This window comes from Schistosoma mansoni (genome assembly GCF_000237925.1).
Source record: "Schistosoma mansoni, WGS project CABG00000000 data, supercontig 0164, strain Puerto Rico, whole genome shotgun sequence".
NCBI classification, from domain to species: Eukaryota; Metazoa; Platyhelminthes; class Trematoda; order Strigeidida; family Schistosomatidae; genus Schistosoma; species Schistosoma mansoni.
The window spans coordinates 541703-563970 of NW_017386053.1; the positions used below are offsets into that span (position 1 = coordinate 541703).

Genomic DNA, 22268 nt, shown 5'->3' on the forward strand with positions numbered 1-22268 from the left:
ACCAAAGCAATACTACAAAGAAGAGTCCATCATACAAAAACTTTGAATTTTGAAAATTTAACACTTTATTTTACTACACTTCCTTTCTAAACATCTCATAAAATGCTCTGTTCACTAGGTGATTATACAATAGAGAGATTATTTCAAGTAATTTAAAACTTCCGATTCAACTGTTTATTCTTATCTTTCTTAAAAAAAATTCAGAACAGTCCTGAGAGTGAGAATAGATGTCATTCAACCACAAATTTATTTCAGAATTAATCTCAAAAAAAACTTTTTTCAGTTTAAACCAAAATAACTGAATATAGTGTTTGATAAAATTAGAATTAATCGTAACGAACATTTTCAATGATATTTATTAAATCTAAAGTAATTTTATTAGTTGAGATCATGAGTCAATTGAAGCTAGAACACCATGGAAAACGTGAAATCAATGGATCGCCGTTTCGTCCTATTGTGAGACTCCTCAGCAGTGTGCATCCACGATCCCGCCCAGTGAGATTCGAAATAGGACCTATTGCTCTCGCGCACGAACGTTTAACCTCTAGACCACTGAGCCGGCATCCAACGGTGTTACTATCTAAAGTGTTTGAAAGAACCAACTAGAATAATAAATGAAATGATCCAAGCAACATTGTAAGAAATTAAGATTGCCTAACTCTTTAACTGTGACCTACGTAGTCAAATAAATTTTAAAAATATTAAAACACTTGATTAGGTAGCTAATCATCATAACAACTAAATCCATTCAATCATTATCATTAATTCAACATACACGAAATGATAGAATGTTTGTAAATCTTATTGTATCAATTAAAATTGACTGCACAACAAAAATTAGTAATCTAGACTAAATCAATTTCTTTCGAGAGTGTTTAGATAGAAATTTTTAGAGATGAGATAAAGTAAAAAGGAAGGAATAATAGAAAAATGATCTAAAAACTGTGAACAAGCATGTATACTTTTCTGATAAATTCGAGCAATTAATATTAGAATGTTTGATTAACATTGTAAAAAACTAAAATGTTGCTTAGTGTGTAAGAAATTGTTTAATCAATAGGTCAATGAATACACTTTATTAAAAGTACTAGCAACGTAGTTCATTTACGTATTGATTGCTTGAATCTTCCTATTGATGTTTAGGACTGAATATCAACTCTAGGATTCAGATATTTCTAGCTGACCAGCTCCATATAGAATGAAAGGCATGACGTTGATTCCACTGCTAGCCACCATCATCTTTGTTTATTAGCAATGTAATCGTATTAGTGATAGAATACTATAAAAAACTAATTTCTTCAAGTTCATTTTCTATTGATATTCATTTTATAAAATATTTACAGCATGAATCTTGCGCTACTGAAGTTCTTCAAGAAGATCAAGCTATGTCAAAAGCATCAAATTTTCCCCGTCGTGATTCTTATGGAGGGTCTTTTGATACAAGAACTGGTACAACAGAGAGTGATGCGAAAAGAGCACCAGCTGACTTATTGGGGGCGCGATGCCATTTAAGTGAATGGTCACCATGGAGTCCATGTACTCAAGTCGATTTAGATACTTGTTCCACAAGCGAGGCCAAATCATTCTGGACCAATACACCACCTCGTATGTGGCGAACAAGACATAGTATAAGCCAGTCAAACGATGAAGACTGTTTAGCTGCTAAATTAAAGGTAAATATTCGTATAATAGGTAATATTCATAATATTATAAATATGAGTATGATGTTACTGGTTTTAGCTCAAGAAAGTAGTAGTTTATATATCATTTCAAATAATTGAAAACTAGCAAAAACGATGGGTGTGACATTCTACTCAAATCTACTCAATCAGGAATAAATATTGACGTTTTTCTGAAGGTTTTTTTATTTATTAGCTAGAAAAGAATGATTAAATTAAAGTATTACTTGATTGGGTCATTTCAGTTCATGAACGATTAGTTTGAAAATTAGGAGAACGGATAAAAATTGTCCAGTTTTCTCATGACATATTTATCAACTATGTTGTAAACAGAATATATATATTTGTACATGTGTCTTACAAATGTGTATAATATATCGTCCTATTACAATAACTGTTCAGAAAAACTTTAAAATTGTACGTTACAAATAAATCTATTTGATTAGTGACCTCATAAATTTCTATGGACAATCTAATTAAACGTTGCATATATTTTTAGTTCACAGATCAATTTTATTGATAAGGTCATACACATTTGTTAGAGTGTTCATAAGAAATCTTTTGGTTCATAGTGTCATCTATAAAACAGAACCGTTACAAGTAACGAAAATGACGAATGAATGGTGGTTGATCATCTGACACAATTAAACTACTTATGCTTGGTTGTGCCATTTCAATAGATCCATATTCACGTAACTGTGATGTATTATTCTATGGTATTATAAAACAGGAAACATGGCTGAAAATGACTCATTAAAAAGAACTGCACCAAAATGAAATAACTTGTATTGTTGGCTACTTTTGTATTTCTAAGGCAAATTAAGCGAATAAGTGTTATGACATTTTCGAAGTCATGCCAAACAACCTTCTAAAATTAATTTCACTAAATACTAATTATGATAATTGGTTTTTACTCAAAGTCCATCACAATTTCCTATGTAAGAGACGTATAGGCATAAAAATGTCAAAGCACTTTACATTTCTCCAAAACAGTGTGATGATGAGAGTTTGATCTTTGTTAAGAGTTTGTGATTGTATATTTCAGTAAGATGTCTATGGTGATAGACTTATCAGTAACGTCAGTAGCTACCCATTTTCAGGTTAACTTTGTATTCAGTAGCGAAAGTTACATCGTATTTTAGTCCCAATTTAAACATCTTAAAAAATAAATTAACGCATAAACAGTAATTTTCACTCTTTACATATAAAAGCAGCTCAAAAAACACTGACTGTATCTTAGGATGTGTGATGGATTTTAACTTCTCAACAAATAGCTTTAACAGCTGTAAATTGACCGTTTACGTGAAAAAAATAATCGGTTCATCGATGTTAAAAACTTGAAATTTTGATACAGTTAGCTGAGTTGGACAACGATTTGTAATGTTCTCATTTTATGAATATATTTTGACTTATTGCATACATTTGTTTCATGAATGTTTTTGCAAAGACTTAGGATAGTTCCACTTGTTAAGCTGTGTATAAAAATACTCAGCAAAAGTTATGACAGATAATTATTTACTTAACTACTTTGTCGAAAATATCTCATAAACCTGTCAAAATGACTTTTTGTTTTATGAAATTGCTATAAAACAACACTTCAGTGATTTTTTAATGTCGAAAAGTCAACTTTTTCCTGACTTCTCACATAGGCGACTATTTCCTTGAAAAACGTTTTTTATATGATTTCCAGGAGGAAAAAGCTTGTGAAATGCCTACAGCTAAACAAACCTGTGGACCGATTCCAATTAGTACACCTCATACAAGAATGAATTTTATGGATACCTGTAACAAATTACCCTGGGGTCCATGGTCTACATGTATTAACGCTACATGTACGCGTCCAGGAATGATTTATCGTTGGAGGCGGTTTCCTGATCAAGCATCTAAAGTAGCATGTGAAAGACATCCATTGGCAAGTCAAGTTGATACCTGTTGGCCACCATCAAATTTTCAATGTTCTCTGTCGGAATTACAAACAGCTTGTCTCGAAGAACCACCTACTCCGCAAAGATTATGTGTTAGACCGTTGAACACGACTAAACGGTTAGTTTGTCATAATACTCAATGTTTTGACATTTTTCCATCTATTCCTTCTTACTAGTAGTTTCTGACTTTATATCTATAAAGCAACGATATATATATATATATATATATATATATATATATATAGGATTTAGAAAGCGAAAACAAATTCAGTGAAATGACATGTAACCAAATACTGGATGTTTATCCTCAATATTAATAGTGAAAATAAAAGTGTACCACCCAGTAATCAATCAACTGTGAATACAGCTCAGTCCTACAGGAGGTCAGTCGCGGCCCAGAGAGCTCAGTAGTAACGTCTCTGACTGTGAAACTGGGTGTCACGGGATTGAATCCATCAAGGAGCATCAGTTCCCTCAAGATTATAGATACACCTTACTGACGAGTGCCAAATAACGCAAAACGTACGTTCAGGGTTTCCTGTTGACTACTTCCAACCACCATCTTATCTCAATTATATAATAGTTTGATTGACGTTGAACACAACGTATTTTGGGACTTCATATCTTGCCTCAGATAATAGTTTGAAGTATTAATACAAAATCACAAACTTCATCTAATAATGACCATTGACAATTCAAATTTAAAGAGTGTACTTTCTCAAAGCCCATTTGTTTTATTCAATTTATTAGTTATGTAATCAGCGTAAATTCATTATCATAGTATAACCAAAGAATTCGGTTACAAAACTCAAAATAAACAAAAATATAAGAAATGAAGTAAAACAACACTTATACTTAGCATTATTTAAAATTTCAATTTACTTTGAAACATTGAACTTTACATCTGATTGCTTAAATAAACAAAATTTAAGCGTATTCACTTTCGTAAACGCAACTAAATTTGATCAGATCAAATAGTTTGTTTCATTGGTTCTGACGCTATCAAGTTCAAATCTAATCGATCAGTTTTTATTTCAGTTTCAAAGATTTTCTAGAAATTCAAACCAAAAAAATAAACGAAAATAAAATTCGAAATGTAGCTGTCAAAAGTGACTAATCTATGGGAAGTGATTGTAAAATACGTATGACAAAATTAATGTTAATAAGTTCAAAAAACTGGGAAATTTTAATAGCTGAGATCATGAATCACTTGAAGCTAGACCACCATGGAAAACCTGGAAGCACTGAACGGCCGTTTCGTCCTATTGTGGGACTCCTCACCAATGCGCCTCCACGATCCCATGATCTGAACTATTAAAATTACTATAATATCCACAAAACCCCTTCTAATTATAAACTAGGAAATGACAGAAAGTGTTTTTCTGTTTTATGGGATTTTAAAATTTTATAATAATAAACCACAAAACTGAATGATAATTATTGTCAACCCTGATACTTGACTTAATTGTTTCAGTACTTTTATAGTGTATGTAATACATTTTGATCATTTAGTTAATGTTTACAATTTTCTACAGTATTGAATGTTTGTAAAGTACAAGCATTTTGTAGAAACGGATAAATACATCTGTGGTGTATGCTACTTATACTGACTGATATGAGTAGTATGTAGCCGCAATCGGAAGCAGTATGCTTTGAGGCAGAAGATTGAATTAAAGAGAAAATAAAATAAATCATGGAGTAACCATGATAACAAAAAATTAGAGGAATGATGGAGTATGTATAGGACAACTCAAAAAAAAATGTTCAAATGATGTATTTAATGTATTTTACGAAAGCACTGTGTAATTATGGTTTTCACACCAAGTCTCATTCACTACACATTCACTTCCTGCTTACATCAGTTGAAATATTAGGCATAAGATGTAACGGCTGAATGCATTCAATAAACTTAGAAGTTACATCACTAGCTCTTAGTTAAAACAACTTTCATCGTTATTTGTGTTCCTTAAAATTATTTTTGGCAGCGGTAGTTAGTATTTATTACTTTTTGTCATATAAGTAAAATGATGGCGGGTTTATAGTTCCTTCCGAAATTCTCACTCAAAATATTCAGTCGAGCATTAAAAAACACTGCAAATTCAATTTCTCTGAATATATGGACTTTGTCTTGACGTCAAACAATTTTAAGGTCTACAGATAAAACTAATAAAGCGTAAAACTAATCAGGTGTACAATACGTTTAAGCCCCTAGATCATGTTGTGTCGACTGATGTTTTGTAGGCCTTGATCAAGACACAGTATGAAACGACGTTTGTTAAATACTCTCAAATCAAAATCTCTCACCATTCTAAAGTTTGTTGATCTTTCAGCGCATTGTTTTCTCACAGCAATATATAATAATGAGTCAGCTGTTATTAGAATTTTTACCAACTCCTTAGTAAACCATATTGGAGTAATAATGAAGTAAATATAAACAACACTGTAAGAGTACTTTGTCCTCTTGATAATATGTTGAATGAAGCCCTCAAATGCCCTGGTACAGCCTCTCGAAATGTCACATGGCCACTGTCAGAGAAGTCCTACTCACTGCCTTCTCGTGGCGAGGGTGTTGTTTACCAAATCAAGAGGACGAAAAAAGAATATTCTGGGCTTTAACCTAGCTGATGGACACGGAGGATCCACCTAGGGGAGTTAGAAAACCCTGATTCTAAACAAATGGTGTACATGGGCTCCAGGATTCTGAGAGAACAAATGGCGTATGAACCAATTATTGATCACCTGCTACCATGGGATTGCATATCCTCACGATGCACCATTGCCTTATAGATTAGACCTTTAGGTCGGAGGCTCCGTGTGTGGCCCCCTTGCTTCTGTCTAGATACCCGGGCAGTATCATAGCCCACACACCTTTGTAGGAATATTTATGTGTACAAACAAATAAATGTTGTATGTATGGGAAGTTAAATTGTTCGAAGTTAGAAATAAACAGCTGTTTGCTTCGTTAAGTTTTTTCAAATAAAACTAACTTACAGTGTAAATAATTTTGCCGAAAACGTTTAGTAACATTAAAGCGAATATATATATAAACCCGAAAGATGGATTTTAAGTCCTAAATACATGCCACAAACATCGTGGTGGTGAATTCAAGTTTATCCATTTATTCCTTGAAAATGCCACTACACAACAATAGGTTTTCGTGTGTGAAATAATGTGAAGTGTCGATTGATAATAAATCCAAATTTTTCCCTACTGCTGGTTACGTGATCTTATGTTTTATGGATTTTTTAAAGATGCATTATGATTATTAGTAAAAGATGGAAAGAAAAGGATATTTAAAAAGAACATAATGATCGTCCTAACAAAGCCCAAATTTCATTGTTGTGGAGCAACTTAGAACTTTCTAATAGTTAACTACTGTTATCTAAATGTGAATTGATTAATCAACTCACAGTAGCACGAAAATTCAATTTTACAGGACAATAACGGACAAAAATATCATAGTATTTAATACATATAAATATTGATAATTGTCAATAAGATCCACTTAGGAGAAGTTTATTTGAAACTTAAAATGGAGCTCTTACGATACATGACATCGTAACTTGTGAATTCTAATAATTAGGAGAGTTTTTTAACTTTTTAACTCTATGGCCAGGATGAATATAATCTGGTTATGTACCGGATATGATATTAATAAATACTATAATCAGTACTATGGTGAGTGTTCCTGAAATTTCTAGTAACTGGATTATTTTGCAATATTGTTGTACATATTTCTTAATAATATACTAAACTTTTCTATCTTAATAAATATACTAGAGTTTATCCTTGACGATACAACAACCTCATTACAAAAGTAAGGTTGAATACTGATCCAAAAATGGGCTTCATTAAACCAAAGATCAATATTAATTTAACGAATAACCTCAGTTCCATAGTAAATACGCGGTTTTCATTCTAATTTCTTTTCGGTGAACTATGAAACTTGAGAAGTTGTTTGTTGGAGCTTTTACTCCGCTTCAAATATTATTGAAATAGGTAAACGTACTCGTCAAGCCTTTCTAAATCATATAATCATTAATTCTCAAGATCATTGTGTGCAGAAAATGGAAGCTTCGGGTAATAACTCAGCTAACAGTACACCTGTCTAGTTCAATAAATCAAACTTCCTCTTCGGAGGAAGTGTCAGTGTAAATGTTTACTGAATAGTTATTTATATATTTTATTACCGAGGTTCTGAATCTTTTTACTTTTAATTACACTAGGTACTATTATTCTTCAGCGACGAAACAATGCAAAGAATTTGAATATGTTCCTGAATGTCATCTCCGAGCGCTTGTTGCAAATCATCCAATTAGTTTAACCCGGAATGTTTTTAAAGATCGAAACAGTTGTGAACAATTGTGTACAAATAAACAAATTCAAGCTGATGCTGTTTGGAATCCGATTGTTAAAAGAGAAACAGAGAAATTACAGCACAGATGTGAGCAGTCATTAATGAAAGGATCTTTGTGTCAGTCGAATAAAAGATCTTATAGCTGGTATTATGATAAACAAATGAATCGATGTATATCTTTTGAATATCTCGGTTGCTATGGTAACGAGAACAATTTTAGATCAGAAAGGGAATGTATCACGTAAGTAAATTGTAATTATATTTTTTAGAATCCTCATATTTTGGAAATGAGTTTAAAAAATTAAGAAAGTGAATTGAAGTCTGAGGAAAGATTCCAAATATTTCAGTTCCTAAAATTTTATCTCAGTTACGTTATATTATTATAAGTTACCAAGATTATTTTGACTATTTTTCAAATAAGCATTCTATTGATTGATGAAACCAGCACAAAATCCGGGTCAATACTTTCTTCGGTGTTCATTTTTAACCATCTAAAATCAATTAAACAATGTATATTAAGTTACATTCCAAAGACCAATAAAATATTCAAGGGTTCTAGAATATACATTTGAAAATTTAATCTTACCTTACAGAGCAGATATAAATCATCACTACACAAACAACTGTTAATGTCCATAATTCTATTAATAATCAAACGGAACTGATCAATAATTGATTCTACAAGAATCATTTATGAGTTAACAACTTCATACATTTTTATAGTTGAAATCATGATTCGATTGAAGCTAGACCACCATCGAAAACCTGGGTGCACTGAACGGCCGTTTCGTCCTATTACGGGACTCCTCAGCAGTGCGCATCCACGATCCCGCACTCGCGAGATTCGAACCCAGAACCCATTGGTCTTGTGCCAGAGCGCATAACCATTAGACCACTGAACCGGCATCCCACGGTGTTGATGTCTAACCTTAACCAATCCACGAAATTGATTCATAATCTCAACTATATAAAAGTACTAAAAACTCCACAAAACCCTCTTCTGATAGCCTAAATATACTCCAAACTCTAAAATTATAATCTTAACATTCTTAAACCTAGTGATACTCATTTAAAAAAGATTACAAATAAACCATTATTATGATTGACCTTTATAAAGAATTAAAATAAAATGAGCTTTTATTTCATTCTTATTTCTTTACCTTTATTCATAATTCTCTATTCAATTTGTTCATATTTCAAATATTTGTAAACATAATCAAATTAGAATGAAACATAATGGAACTAATAACAAAAAAATTTAAATGGAATAAATAAAAACTTTTTTTTAGAAAATTATTTCTTTTACCTAAGAGATTACTTTTATTGATTTTTGTGAATGTATAATACTCAGTTAAGTGAAAAGTATTGTCTTGTATATATAGATATATATATATGCTATTTAATGCATATCACTTAATTCCTTTCAAAGGGCTTACTTGAATAATAAAACATTTGAAATAATCAACCAGAACGCCCTTATTTGTTCCATTAATGGGACATCATTTATATGATGTTAGCTGTTTCAGTATAAAGGATTGTAAATCAATCAAATACATAATGAGAAATAACAAAAGAATGTTTTTTTTTTTAAAAAAACAACAACACAAGACCAATATAATAAACATTAAATAACCTGAATGAATTACTTGAATACATTACTTAACACAGTGATTTCTACTTTATAACAAGTAAAATATTCAATAATTATTGTTCATTTAATCCACAATAATAAAGGTAAAATTCATTAATTCACTCAGGTAACAAACATATTGATAAACATTACCTGTTGGTAGAAAACAAAATATTATTTAGTTCTTTGAAAAAAGTCAAATTTTTATATAGTTGAGATCATGAGTTAATTGAAGCTAGACCACCATGGAAAACTTGAAAGAACTGGAGGGCCGTTTCGTTCCATTGTGGGACTCCTCAGCAGTGTACATCCACGATGATAAAAGAGTATGAATCAATTGTTTCTAGCCTAGAATAAACATGATATAATAATAAGAAGAAAACATTCATTTTAGTGTTATTGTATGGGATTCAATAATATCAAATCAATTTAAATTCACTGACGATTGTTCGTTTGAATCTTCCCATTCATGTTTAAGACTGCAACTGGATAGTCTCTTATTGGCATATGTGCATACTGTGCTTATCCTTGCTTACAATGCTTGTGAATTAAGGTAATATCGAGGCAATACGCACAGTATGCACATATGCCAATTAGAGGCTGACCAGTTGCAGTCATAAACATCAGTGGGAAGATTTAAATAAAAAATACTAAGTGAATTTAAACTTCACTCCATTGCACAAGCAAGCGTCTATCAGGACTCAGTAACTGAATAGATACCACGATGGCTTTTAAAGCAAAAGGTACTGGGTTCGAGTCCTAGAGTGAACATCAACTCTGTGATGCAGGTACATCCAGCTGACGAGTCCCAAATAGGATGAAACACGCGTCAAACTGGATTCCACTGCTAGCCACTATCCATCTTTGCTTAAATCAATTCACTACAAATATAGTGTTTTAATTAACCAGAACAATAACTCTATTATACCTAAACCATATGATAAAATGATAATCATATCAATAGTATCGAGTTTTATTCGTGTACTTTTGGCAGTAGTAATCGGAATGATGTAGATTTTGCTGTGTCATTTAAATAAAAAGTAAACAATCTAAATATCAGTTTATAGGCTTGTTTAGATGGATGCAAGAATGAATGTAACATGTAAAGTAAAGAAAATATGTGCACGTTATTCATAAACTGTTGTCATAGCACATCACCAAAAAGATTTTAATAACATGAAATATCTGTCGAAAACCAGTAAGTTTTTTATGAGAAGATTGAGACGCCATGTTTGAGGATGGATAATGTAGTGAAAGATGGTTTCAACATCCTTACAGGGTTCTTATAAAAAATTACAATTAAAGCAAGCAAAACGAAAACAGGATGCACGGAATATGAACAAGAATTACTGGGATAAGTCTGTCGTCATTAATGAACACTACGATCAAAAATTCAAGTATTTATTTTCTGATAAATAAAACTGTGGATGACTCATTATGAACCGAAGTATAGAAGCCATATAACCTGGTATCGACAGTCCTTTTGACATAGTGCACGCAACATCGAGTCACCTAGACTAGTGACCATATCCCAATTTGGTCAATGAGATTCGATCTGCACTAAGAAGGACCTGATATACATGACAATGATCATCATCTAGTGGTTTACGGTCCTTATTTGTCGTCAACTAGGCTTATTAACTGATATTGTAGTCAACAGAAACACTAGTGGAGACAATCGAGTGTATTTGAACTAGAAATTACGGAACATCACTACTATTTGAAAGACTTACTAATGTAAATTTATTCAAGGAAATTACATACTTTTAAATTTAATTTCAGATATCATTATGGATCACTAATACTTTTTAAACTGATTTTCCATACATTTTCAGTCAATGTGTCTACCGCGATAACACTACAAATGATTCAGATCAATTAAATTTGAAAAACGGTATTCAGAAAACATCACTTTTAAATAATACTAATGATAAGTGGATTCAAATGCCTCAAGAATGTCGGTATACACAATGGACAAATTGGTCAAGTTGCAGTACTACATGTGGACAAGGAATTCAGACACGTGTACGTGAACGCATTTCATCAAAATCAGACAACTGCCAAAAAACTTTACCAGAACTTAAACAACAAATGAGTTGTTTACTTAAGGCTTGTTAACTAATAATCACAATTTAGTCATTTCTGAGTTTTTCCATTTTCCTTATACATTTGTTAAAATATTTTTCACAGTTATTCATTACTACTGATCGAGATATACTACTCGAATAAAAACAAATTATAAATGGATACTTTTCAATGATGATATTTACATCGAGTTAATAGTTTCGTTTAAGTACATATACTGTGTTTGTTTTTTTTTCATTTCCAAATAACCTGTCACTTGTTGACGGTTGTTTACTATTTTATAGTATAAAAGGTTATCAATGTTAAATATTAATCTTTGCATTCCGTTGTTAATTATCTAGCATTTGACTCCAAATTTTTCTTTATATTCATCATTAAATTATCCATTTTGTTCTTGTTATTATTGTTAGTATGGCTGCAATAATTAGTATTGTTATTATTGTAAACTATGAAGTGAATGAATCTTTTAAAGAAAGAAATACAACTTTCAACGAATATTTAATGAATATTTTTCATGTGTGATTCAGTTGTTGCTTTAGACAGACTGAAGGTGTTACTATGCCTAGTATTTTATGAACATTATTGGTTGACTTCTTAAACAGGGTTAGATGGTGAGTGTCAGTGAAGTTCAGAAGGCCCGTTGAGATATAGATACATCCGGTTAATGAATCCCAAGTAGGATGAAATGAGTTTACCTCATTCCAATGACAGTCACTATCCAACCCTGCTTATGATGTTTATAATTTAACGACAATATCGAGGCAATCCATACACAGCATTCTAATAGATCAAAAGATATTGATCAATTGTAGTCCTAAGCATCAATCGGAAGATTCAAACAATCAATCTTGAAACAACCGAGTACATAGCAAGTTAGTATTTGTAAAACTAAGCCATAAGAAATATTTGATCTACTTCTTGCATTCAACAGAAAAACTGTTTCTCACCTTAAACTATATATCATTAAAATTATCTCATCTAAATGTGGCATACAGTAATTAGAATTGTAATTTTAGTAAACTCTAATCGTTTTGTGTTCACTCCACTAGTGTCCTATATGAAAAAACACTATATTGTTTTAATTTTAATATACAATTATCTAATTATAAATGCACCTGACTTATTTTATTAGAAACATAACTGAATATATTGATTTCAAGATAAGTAGTACTTGAAGTTTTTATCTCTTGGAATCCTTCAAAAAAATGCCTGTTACCCCTCGTGGAGGAGCATAAACCGCACACCAGCATTCTCCATTCAACCCTGTCCTAGGCAATCCTTCCCAGTTCTTTCCAGTTAACATTCATCCTTTTCATATCTCCTTCTATTTCCTGGCGTAATGTGTTCTTTGGCTGTCCGCTTTTCCGCTTCCCTTCTGGATTCCAAGTTACGGATTGCCTCGTGACGCAGTTTGATGATTTCCTTAATGTGTGTTTTATCCACTTCCAACGTCTTTTCCTAATTTCCTCTTCATCTGGAAGCTGGTTTATCCTCTCCCACAGAAGGCTGTTTCTGATAGTATCCGGCTAGTGAATGTTGAGTATTTTGCGTAGTTTAGCATGTCTGCGTTGATCAAAAATAAAAAAAGCTCAATATTTACTGGATTCAAGTTTCAAGTATTAGTTATCATTTAAAAACGGATTATTTTCATGAACCAGTTTAAAGAAAAAATCTTTTTGTTGTTTTCTTTTCAAAGTAATTTTTGTGGTTTATAATAAGTTTGAAACCACATTATGTTTTTACATTTATTAAAAATAGTTCAGTTAAAAATATAAGCCAATAGAAACCTTGGAATTAGATAATGACTGAAAAATATCTTAATAGTTGAGATCATGAATCAATTTAAGCTAGACCACCATGAAAAAACTCAAAACACTGGACGGCCGTTTCGTTCTATAATGAGACTCCTCACCCACGATCCCGCCAGGCGAGATTCGAACCCAGGATCTATTAGTCTCACACGCGAGAGCTTAACTACTGGACCACTGAGCCGGCATCCAACGGTGTTAATGTCTAACTTCAACCGATCCACGAAATTGAGCAACTCGGTGGTCTAGTGGTTAGTCACTCGCGCGCGAAACTGATAGGTCCTGGGTTGGAATCTGGCGAGTCGGGATCGCGAATGCGCACTGCTAAGGAGTCCCATGATATGGCGAAACGGCCGTTCAGTGCTTCCAGGTTTTCCATGGTGATCTAGCTTCAATTGATTCATGATCTCAACTATTAAAATTACTATAATATCCACAGAACCCCTTCTGAAAAATATCTGTTTGTTTAAATGAAAAGAAATTTACAAATGGACTGGATGATTAATTATGCTTCTTGATTTTCAAAACTTCTTTAATCTATGTCAATGGGTAGTTATCCATTTATCAGTGTGAATTTTGTTTTTCTAAAATGACATTACACTTGTCAGTCACATGATCTAATAAATAGCAAATCCCATAAGAAAAGAAAATACCGTCGGAATTTTGTAAACAAAATAGATAACAAAAAGTAGTCGACAGGATACTAGTAAATTTGATGTTTGTTTATTAATTATTACATAACAGTAAAATAATATTCATACTATGCCTTGCTTTACTACCGTTCATACAAATGTAGCTCACATTTAGTTTCTGATAACCAAAAAGAATTCAATTGAGTAGAGACAAGTTGGAAAAGCAATCTGAGAAAACATTTTGTCACTATGACATAAGATATCATAAAGAAAAATAAATATTTTTAGCAAACAAGAAATCGATAAATGAAAGATCCGTGGATAAATATTAATTTTAAAACATTAAATTAACAAAACGTTTACGATGTAATCGGAAATTACATTTATCTACATTACATGGATCTGATTGTTACATATACTTTTCTTACCATAATAATAATTATTTGCTTCATACCGTAAACCAGATAGACCACAGAACTTTCCTTCAATATCAGAATGACATCATGGTTACTGCAGGGTCTGAAGGTTATGTTCATGATCTCGAAAGAGATAAATTTTCAAACCGATGGATCCAAATTCGTAGGACGTTATTTATTACTCCTTTAGTTTGATAAGGAAACCTAACCTTCAACCAACTGTTTTCAGATGGTACATTTAGCTGATGTTTTCATATTTTACTTACAAAAATATTTGGATATCATTTGTTTACTGAGAGAATACTAAGGTAGTTTTCGCAGCTGAGTCTTATATCGCATCCAATAATTCTCAATATGACTATAATTTCTTTTATCTACTCGTCACAGTATCCCAGTGTACCGATCAAAATTACTAATAACACAAACCGTTTTGTTTCCTGGTAATATTTAAATCGACTGCGATTTTAAATTTTTAGTAAACAGTCGTGACGATCATTGAGTTTTGATTACAACTATGAATCGACCATCATCGATAACCTGGAGGCACTGGATGGTCGTTTCTTCCTAGTATGGGACACCTCAGCAGTGCACATCCATGATCTCAACACATCGGACTGGAACTTGAAACCTTTGGTCTCGTGCACGAAATGAAATCCAACAATTCCCGCAACCCCATTATGGAAATTATCATGTGCTCACTAGTGAATAGCTTTGAGGGGAAATTTTCAGGGTTTTAGTGTGAAGCTGTGACCAGTGGAGTTCAGTCGTTCAAGTGTGAGGCGGTTACTCATTGATGACCATTCAAGCTAATCACGCAATATTGTGGATTGGTTAATTTAGACATTATTACTGTCGGATGCTGGCTTAGTGGTCAAGAGATAAGGCGTTCATGCGCGAGACCGAAGGACCTGTGTTCGAGCTCTGAATGTAGGACCATGGATATGAATTGTTGAGGAGTCCCATACTAGAACGAAACGACCGTCCAGTCCTTCCAACGGTGGTCTAACATTGATAGATCCATGACCTCAATCAAAGTTTTAGATTTATCTGAATAAAATCAACTCTGAACTTTTCATCACAAGAAATATTACTTATTATGAAATAATTGCTTAATTTCAGTAGAGTAATCAATTCCTTCAACTGTTAGTTTTTTATTCTGTAAAAACCGAGTAAAATTCACTAAATCACCTACTGGGAAATTAAAAACAAATTTTAAATGATTGAATTTTTTTGTTTAAACCATATTATACGAGTCATTAATTTGGTCAAAACAAAATAGTAACCAATTCATGACTATAATCAATAATCAGGCAGATATTTTCGTACAAAGTAAACAATAAGATAAAATTAAGAAAAGTTTTGGGAAAAGTGAAAAATATGAGAAAAAATTTTTACTTTTTTTTCAAGCTAATTTAATTGTGAAAAAAAAACCCTGTTCCTCTATAGTATTGATCATATTATTTAAAATGTTTTGATAAAATAGAACTAAAATTTTGTTTATCTGTTTATGAAGAAACCATTACGTAACTGATCATGTGATGCGTAATTCCTTTAGAAAAATGTAATTAGATAAATAACTTGGTATCTAACAGAATAATAAAATTTACATGTTGATAGACATTTAAATTTATTTGCCAAAAACATTTTTTCATGAAACGCGCGTCCTGGATTCCACTGCTAGCCACTATTCACCTTTGCTTATACAACTTAATTTTAGTTGGATTAAATTTTTAAATTTTAAATTAAAGATCGAGTTCATGTATTAATTATAGCTCTCATTACATTTACTTCTGAATAGAATATTGAGTTCAATTAAGTTTTTGATGGGGTTTTGTTCTCTAAGTTGGATGGTTTTGGTCATGAAACCTTCATCGTTCTTCTAAGCGACTTCATCAGCACAAAATTAGGGTAGAACTCTAAGTTAACTAACTTCATATTCGTAGTCTAAAAATACGTTATAATTATCATAATATTTACAATGTAAATAATGTTTATTTCTTAATATTTAATTATAATTTAATTAGCTGTCATCTCAGTAACAGTGTGATATACGTAACAACTAAATTCTTGCCATTATTTCTATTTTCTAGTTAATATGAATAAACTAGAGTATTGAAATAGTCTGATAATTATATCCGAACAAATGAAGTATTGAAGGAAATATTTGATAGGTTTTCTTAATGAATGCTCTATCAGATTTTCTAGACGTTTCTAATAAGCCTAGGCTAAATCTACATGAAAACTGGAACAAAATAGAAAAGGCGCGTTATGCTAAAAAACGCTTTAATCTAAGGTTCGTTTATGTACTGAAAAAACGACGGTATCTAAAGAATTAAAAAAATTTGGGGTTTCATAAGCATTATAAGCGGAGAGAGATGGAGGCTAGCATGTTGGGATTACACTGTTAGTCACCATCCATCTTTGCTTAAACTTTTAAATAGATTAGATATTCAGTGTTTAGTTATATAACATTAATTTTACTCAAACTTCTCCCGCTGTCATTAAATATTATTTTTATTATTTGACACAACTGTTAGAATAACTCGTTAGTTTCCAGTTTATTTATTTCATGAATATTCCAAGTTGTTAGTATATTCAAGAATGTTATTTATTTATATTTCTTCCTAAGTATTAAAGCTTATTACCACTAGTGAAATTGGTTATTTACCATTGATTGATTTAATAAATACTGTTAAAAATTAACTTTGAATCAAACATTATCGTTAACTTGATAAACAGGTTACATAATAAAGAAACATTTTTGAAGTCAAGTACTCGTAAAAACCAATAAATGAATCTTTCTGAAGTTCAGAATGATAAAATTTCGCTTATCAGTCGAATGCCTACTAAACACTATCAGCACGAAACTATAATTTTTGTAAGTAATAAAATAAAACATTGATGTTGTTAAACCTCTTCATCCTATTTACATCCTTCTTTTAAGCAGAACACACTCGATATCAAATGTCGTAAAATTTATTATAGCTGACAGAACAAAAGAAAAAAAGGAAATTTTCTGAGTTATTCATAAAGATTTCAGTAGGTATTTTGCTGGTTTTCGTAATTTGAATTTGTCATATTTTTCTTTGTTATTTTAACGTATCAATGATCTAACTCACCTTGAAAGATGAACCAATTAAAAGACCACAAAGAAAACTTCCACAAGAATTCAGAGTTTTTCTAATCATCATAAAAATACGTCTTGAAATAGTTTGCAAATTTCTGTTAAAACTCGCTGGATACTGAACAAATAATTTGAGCTTGTAAAAAGATAGTTTTTTCATCTAAACAGACATTTTTGCATAATTTATATCTTTTTGTTACACAAATCACTACGACAGTAATAAAATATGATTTTTAATGTCAGATATGAAAAACAGATGAATATTCACTTTAACCAGTTAGCAAACTTTGATTTATGATAGCGAGTTACTTTATTGCAATGATAGCAGTAATACGTCTATTTTGTTACCGAACATTGATTTTCTACTACAATATTTCTTGAAACTGGAAATAATTCCATTTTGATATAAATATAGACATTACTGAAAACTAGAATATATAATTATCTTGTCCCAATAGAGAATAAATGCTTTAAAGAGTAGATATAATGAATCTGGAAGCCTTGATGTTTCCTTGTGAATAAATCATATACAGCTGACTGTCTGATTTCAAAAAGAAATTAAACTTAAATTGGTATGCATAGAAACTTTGTGAAAAAGGTTCCCATAAATTTTACAGATAGTTTGACAATGAATTTATTACCATTGTATTCATTAGATATTGGATTAATCATTACGTGTAATGGACTTCCATCTTTTTCATGACATTGATTAGTACTGCTCCCCTGAAAATGTATTCAATGCTCTAGCGCCTGTAAGTATATCTTACTCCACAAGTGAGATTATAGGAACTTTAAATGTTTAACCACTTACTTGCTGTCACTTTAACACTATCACTAGCGCAACTCTAACATGTTTGAATAATATCTTACATGAACAGTGGTAAACCTGACCGGCATATTTTGGCAATCATTGTTTTGTTGTTCCGTGCTCTCTACTTTAATCTTACTTTCTCTAGTTGTAGATATTTATCAATAACTCGTACTGGCACTAGAAATAACCTCAAAGAAAAACGTTCATAAATCATCAGGCTGTCCACTTAAGAAAAAATTAAAAGTTCCCTGGTGATGCATTTGCTTGCCGTGATACATGCCATAAATAAACTACTTATCAATTACTGAACCAGCAAGCATAAAACGATCTTATATCTCATGTTTGTTCTCTATATTTAATGTTGCTATTTATATCAAACTGATCATGATCAGGAAGAAGCGCTGGAAGTGGATTGGGCACACCCTGAGGAAATCACCTAATTGCGTCACAAGACAAGCACTCACATGGAATCCTGAAGGTCAAAGGAGAAGAGGAAGACCAAAGAACACATTACGCCGAGAAAGAGAGACAGACATGAGAAGAATGAACAAGAACTGGATAGAACTAGAAAAGAAGGCCCAGGACAGAGTGGGTTGGAGAAAGCTGGTGGGCGGCCTATGCTCCATTGGGAGTAACAGGCGTAAGTAAGTAAGTAAGATCATGCCTGTAAACTTGTGTGAATTCTGTCATTATTATTTTCAGAATATATTATTATATTATTATTAATATTAGGTCAAAACAAATAAATACTGTACAACATTATTTCGTGTTGATGAATATAATCGTCAGTTAAATTTCAACAGTTGAATTCAAGAGTCGATCTAAGCTAGATCACCATTAAAAATTTGAAAGCACTAGACGGCCGTTTCGTCCCTGTACTTTGTTTTTTTGAAAAAAATGGTAATGCCTTACAAATTTAGAATTGGCTTTACAACAATTAGATATCAGCTGAAGAATACTACTTTTATTCCTTTCCCAAACTGTTGTAAAAAGCTAAAGAACTATCAGATTTCCCTGCGGATTATTTAATAATTTAATAAATCTTATTGTTAATGTAAAACATTACGATTCATTCCCTAGTCTAAAATGTACCATCCATAGTTACATAACGATCACTTATTTGAGATTATCAATTACTTACTTAATAATAAGTTAGATAACATATAAATGGATTTTGTATGACCTCAAACCCAGTGGCTTTAATAACCAGACTTTAGTGATTAAGATTTGTATTAAATAGATTGCTGGATGATGAGATATGAAGAACTTCATAACCGATATTCTCTATTCTACAGACTAGATCACTTCCTATTATCGGAAAGTAAATGATAACTGAATTAAGTTAAATGCTTTCTTTTTGACTTATAACCAAGAAACTAGACTAAGGCTTTGTTATTATCTATTTGACCAAATAAAAGATAACTTAATCACTTTTACTATTTGCTTTACTCATATTTACTAGAGTACAATAATAAAACCAAGGTAATTAAATTGTTCTTTTATCTGCAGTGTAATAAATGTAAAAATATATTGATTAATTTTGCCTTTCTTTTGTTGGGATGACCCTGTAATTTTCTCGCAAGCGACATGACAAGCTCGTGAGTCATCAAGGAGCATTTCAACCAATCAGCGATTAATTAGAAGTTATGTGAAGTTATGTTACTAAAATAACGAGGATGAAAAAGTCACATGTGGAGATTCTGATTGGCTGATTAATATACTCCTACTATGTTTAGCAGTATTCTAGAACTTTCGGTAAAACTCAAGGTCTCTTAAATTACTATAAAATCCCTGTATTTTCTGTACATAAATGAACCCTGTAGTAAAGTCATTCCCTCACACTTTGTCCCTTTTCTCTGGTCTTCAAGTCGGTGTATAGTTCTAGCTCGGGGGTACGGAACTAGCTTAGGGAAGCGAATATAGCGTTCACAATTGGTCAGACGTAACATCCTTGAAGTTGACTATAATGTTTTTCTATAAATATTCTGTGATATCGCCACTAAAACTGGGTTTGTTAAGGTAGATACATTCAATGTGTATAATTCCGTACCTGTAACTAACGATTCTATTATTTAAATAATGACTTCAAAACCATTACTCTGATTAATCAGAGACTATCATGTCATTACACCACGGTCTTACCATAACTCTTCAAGTATTCAATAGGAACGTATTAGTATACCATTTACCTTTTTATTAATTAACCGGGTTTTAAACAGGAAATCTCATTTAATTAAAGTCAAAACAGTTGGAACTCTTCACAGAGGTGTGATATTAAAATGAGTTCTTGATTGGTAAAAACAAGCTACTTTTCAAATGGTTCGACATTAAATAATACATGAACAAATAGATAGCTTAATAAGAGTAGTAGATCTACTAACAATTATATGTGGTAGACGTATGCTATTCGAAAGAAAGCTTATATCGTTAGAGCTCCTGTTAAACAGTAATAAGACCACTTGTTGTATTCCGTTTGAATACAAGCTAGAATTGTAGTTTTTAACCGGTTGTATTTCGTTTTTGATTCCTTCCAAGAGAACCATGCAAAGACAAAGTCATCAATATGGATCGTTGGATGAAATAGAGGAATGGGATTTTTAGAGATAATAATTATATAATTATTTTTACTAACCTATTCAGTTATTTCTCTAATGAGATTTATTGCCAATTTCAAATAAAGAACGAATATCTCAATAGGCAACAAACGGTTGGTTAAATTCATTTAGTATTGTTTGTGAATTAAGGCTATATTGAGGCAATACGCACAGTATGCACATATGCCAATTAGAGACTGACCAGTTGTAGTCCTAACAAATCGATGGGAAGATTCAAACAAACAATACTAAGTGAATTTAAACTTCACCCCATCGCACAAGCAAGTGGCTATCAGGACTCAGTGGCCAATTGGATAACGCGATGGCGCTTGAAGCGAGGGTACTGGGTTCGAGTCCTAGAGTGAACATCAACTCTGAGATGCAGGTACATCCAGCTGACGAGTCCCAAATAGGACGAAGTGACGCGCGTCCTGAATTCCACTGCTAGCCACTATCCATCTCTGCTTACCAAACGGTTGATTATTTGTTACTTCCACGATGTCGAATGAAAGCAATATACTACTAATAAATAGAATAATGAGTGTGTAATGTATGCTGAAATAGTTATCGAATTGCCTTCTGTTAATTTTTGTTTATTGTAACAACATATTCGTCCTAATGATAAGATTGATGAATAAGCCTAACTGTGTAGTTTACATGGTAGAATTGAATAATTTACACACGAAACTAATCATTAAATATTTACTGAATAGAATTGAAAAAATAATAATAAATCAATAACCAAATAACTGGATCGATCAGGAAATCAATATTATCATTTATATACTAACTATCCAACTAAAACACCGACTGGCTTATCGGATAATAAGGGATAAAACGAATGTATTTTTTCCCATTTATCAAATCAATTTTTATCTTCACTCTTTTTTAACCACGGCTACTATCTTCTATGTTTCCTAGACTATAATTTATTCTTTCGTTTTTATCAATCTATTTGTTTCTATCAGTTTTCCTTCTCTCAGGTTGAATGATCAAGTTGTTTCCATGATATTGTCACATAATTACTAATTTAATATTCCATAAGAATTATTCAAATCATTTCATTATTATTGTATATTTCCTATTGGCATTAATAATGAGCAAATTGATGAAGTCTGTAATTTCAAAACTACTTATTATTTAGCAAATTACTTTTATATTATTCAGCTCCTTATAATTATAATTGAGTTAATTTATTCTGATGTAA

General features: G+C 31.7%; 1 protein-coding gene across 1 annotated transcript in view; it reads left to right on the forward strand.

Moving 5' to 3' along the window:
- Positions 1-8206, forward strand: part of Smp_180240 (f-spondin, putative) — a gene marked incomplete at its 3' end in the record, with an annotated part of 60399 nt that extends 52193 nt beyond the window's left edge. Inside the window, exons 4-6 of the mRNA XM_018797620.1 lie at positions 1344-1673; positions 3370-3722; positions 7831-8206. Coding sequence (XP_018646781.1) covers positions 1344-1673; positions 3370-3722; positions 7831-8206 — 1059 coding nt within the window. The remainder of the gene's footprint in view (positions 1-1343; positions 1674-3369; positions 3723-7830) is intronic.
- Positions 8207-22268: the final 14062 nt, after the last annotated feature.